Source organism: Talpa occidentalis, unplaced genomic scaffold (genome assembly GCF_014898055.3).
Source record: "Talpa occidentalis isolate TD23 unplaced genomic scaffold, MPIMG_talOcc4v2.1 talOcc4.4, whole genome shotgun sequence".
NCBI lineage: Eukaryota > Metazoa > Chordata > Mammalia > Eulipotyphla > Talpidae > Talpa > Talpa occidentalis.
The window spans coordinates 11,916,947-11,919,998 of record NW_023604295.1 but is presented as its reverse complement, the minus strand read 5'-3'; the positions used below and the strand labels follow the sequence as shown (position 1 = coordinate 11,919,998).

At 53.4% G+C, this 3,052-nt stretch overlaps 1 protein-coding gene across 1 annotated transcript; it reads left to right on the top strand.

Moving 5' to 3' along the window:
* Window positions 1–1,251: 1,251 nt before the first annotated feature.
* On the top strand, window positions 1,252–2,811 carry LOC119256756 (dipeptidase 2-like). The gene has a single exon (XM_037524521.2). It carries the CDS (start codon window positions 1,252–1,254, stop codon window positions 2,710–2,712), a length of 1,461 nt encoding a protein of 486 aa, XP_037380418.1. The 3' UTR covers window positions 2,713–2,811.
* Window positions 2,812–3,052: the final 241 nt, after the last annotated feature.

Genomic DNA, 3,052 nt, shown 5'->3' with positions numbered 1-3,052 from the left:
CATTGTCACCTCCTCTCTGATGTCGGTAAAGGGAAATGAGAAAGGAAGAGAAACAGTTTCCTCTAAGGAAGTGATCCAGAAGGGGTACACTGGTATTTGCTCCCCGCCCATTAATCACAGGACTACAACCATACACAGTTGTAGTTTTTAAGTGGGCAGTGAGTGTAAGAGGCTCTCACGCAAGCTCTGCGTTGACAGGGGTTCCTATAACTACAAAAAGGAAGTAAAATGGTTATTAGGAGACAAGTGGCAAGCTTTGCCCAGTTGTCAGTCTTAATACATGAATGTATATGGTGGGAGGGGGCTGAGGGGGCCTTGGTAGAGTGGTGTGGTGACATGCGTCTGAAAAGATTTGAATTTATGCCTTTGAACCACATACAGTGTTGTAAACCAATGTTTCCTCAATTAAAACAAAAAATGCATGCGGTGAGTTTACTGACTCGATGGTGGGATTGATTGAGGTGGCCAAGAGTGGGTTTTGACATGTAGAACTTCTCAAATTAGTTTAAGTTGCTTCTTTGCTGTAGTTAGGTGTGGTGAGTCAGTGTGTAACCTGGGGATGTGAACTCTCCTTAGGAGTGAATTTAACAGGATTGGATGTTGAACCTTCCCCCTGCCGGTACCCATGGATAAAAAAGCTTCCTTGAGAGTGTCAAGGACAAAAATCATTACAAATCACTCCCGATAGTGCAAGAGATCATGTGGCCCTCAGTCTTTGAGGCTAGATCTGGACCTGCTATGCAGTGCATTTATATTTGAGGAGTAAAAGGCCAAGGGAGGAAGGACTTATCCCCATCCTTTGAAAACACAAAAACCAAAACCATGCACATGAGTAGATAAACTTGAATCCTCAAAAACGAACTCTTAAAAATGGAAAGGACTGGTTTACCATGTGCGGTGAACAAAGTAAGAATGCATGGTGTCAAATGCCCATTCTCCCCAAATTCAAATTGCCTGAGTTTGGCTCCAGAAACTTCTCATGTTTTGTAGGGTCTCCATTAAAGAAAACATACCTGGGGGGGCGCCCTGTGCGCCGGGGCCGAGGGCCGGGCGCCCCCTGGCGGCCGTGTGGCGCGGCGTCACGGATTCCTCCGCGTGAGACGCCGCGTCCGTCGGGGACTCCAGGCCCGTCGTGAGGCGAAGCCCCAGCGTCTGAGGCGTCGACTGTCGGGCTCCCCGCCGCCATCCGGCCCTCGCTCGCCCCTCTCAGGCTCTCGGAGCGGCCCCTGCGTCGGCCCGCCCCGCCCCGGCATGCGCCCCTCGGGCCTCGACGGCCCCCGCGCCTTTGGGCGGCCTCTGCTGCTGCTGCTCCTGCCCCTGCCGTCGCCGCCGGTAGCCCGCGCCCAGGGCACGTCGGGCGCCCCCAGCGCCCCGACCGCGCTGAGTAACCCCAGCGTCCCCAGCCCCTCGACCACACTGGAGGCCCCCGGCACCCCGGTCACGCCAGGTACCCCCAGCGCCGCGAGTCTGCTGGAGCGTGCGCGGACCCTCATGCGGAACTTCCCGCTCGTGGACGGGCACAATGACATCGCCCTGGTCCTGCGGCAGTTTTACTACAATAGGCTACAGAATGTGAACCTGCGAAATTTCAGTGATGGCCAGACCAACCTGGACAGACTCAGAGACGGTCTCGTGGGTGCCCAGTTCTGGTCAGCCTACGTCCCCTGCCCGACCCAGGCCCGGGATGCCCTGCTCCTCACCCTGGAGCAGATCGACCTCATCCATCGCATGTGCGCCTCCTACCCTGAGCTGGAGCTTGTGACCTCAGTTAAGGCTCTTAACAGTACCCAGAAGTTGGCTTGCCTCATTGGTGTAGAGGGCGGCCACTCGCTGGACAGTAGCTTCTCCATCCTGCGGACCTTCTATATGTTGGGTGTGCGCTACCTGACACTCACCCACACCTGCAACACGCCGTGGGCAGAGAGCTCAACTAAGGGCATCCACGCCTTCTGCAGTAATGTCAATGGGCTGACCAGCTTTGGTGAGAAGGTTGTGGCAGAAATGAACCGCCTGGGCATGATGGTAGATTTGTCCCATGTGTCGGACACAGTGGCACGACGGGCCTTGGAAGTGTCACAAGCACCTGTGATCTTCTCCCACTCAGCTGCCCGGGCAGTGTGTGAGAACTCCCGGAATGTTCCTGATGAGATCCTGCAGCTTCTGAAGAACAATGCTGGTATCGTGATGGTGTCCTTGTCCGTGGGGGTGCTGCAGTGCAACCTGTTAGCCAACGTGTCCACCGTGGCAGATCACTTTGACCACATCCAGGCAGTCATTGGATCCAAGTTCATCGGGATTGGTGGAGATTATGATGGAACTGGCCAGTTCCCAGAGGGGCTGGAGGATGTGTCCACGTACCCGGTTCTGATAGCAGAGTTATTGAGGTGTGGCTGGAGCGAGGAGGAAGAGCTTCAAGGCGTCCTCCGAGGAAACCTGCTGCGAGTCTTTCAACAGGTGGAACAGGTCCGGGAGGAAAAGAGTGGACAAAGCCCGTTAGAGGATGAATTCCCTTGGACAGATGAACAGCTGGAAAATCCTTGTCGCTCCATCCTCCCCAGTCAGCCTCGGAGGCAGTATATGGTTCCAGAGCACAAACTAACCAAGACACCCAGTTTGTCAACTAAGTGGTCATTCTCAAAATCCTCCCCTCACCTGGCCCCAGGCCTTGCAGTGATGGCCACCTTCCAAGTTCTCATTGTGTGGCTCTGGTGATCCAGTTATCCTGCCATAGGTCCCTGTGGCAGCTCTGCATACCACACACAGTCCTTCTGTTGTGCAATCACAAACATTTCCTGAAAATAAATATTTTAGACATAAAAAAAAAAAACACACCTGGTGAAAGATGACAGTAACAATTCGTGTAGGAATAAGGCCAGGCGGGATTGAGTTTCTGCTGAACCCCTAATCCAAAAGAAAAAATTTAGATCTCGGGGTCCTCTGGGGAGAGAGATGTGGTGGGTGAACCAGGGGATCCTCCTGTTGTGGCTGTATCTCTGGTCTCTTTCATCTTGAAGTAACATTGCATTATAATATTATGTAAGTTTCCAGTGTA

Bases quoted from the DNA above. Each gene is read 5' to 3' on its own strand.
- LOC119256756 (XM_037524521.2), top strand. From the start codon at position 1,252: ATGCGCCCCTCGGGCCTCGACGGCCCCCGCGCCTTTGGGCGGCCTCTG.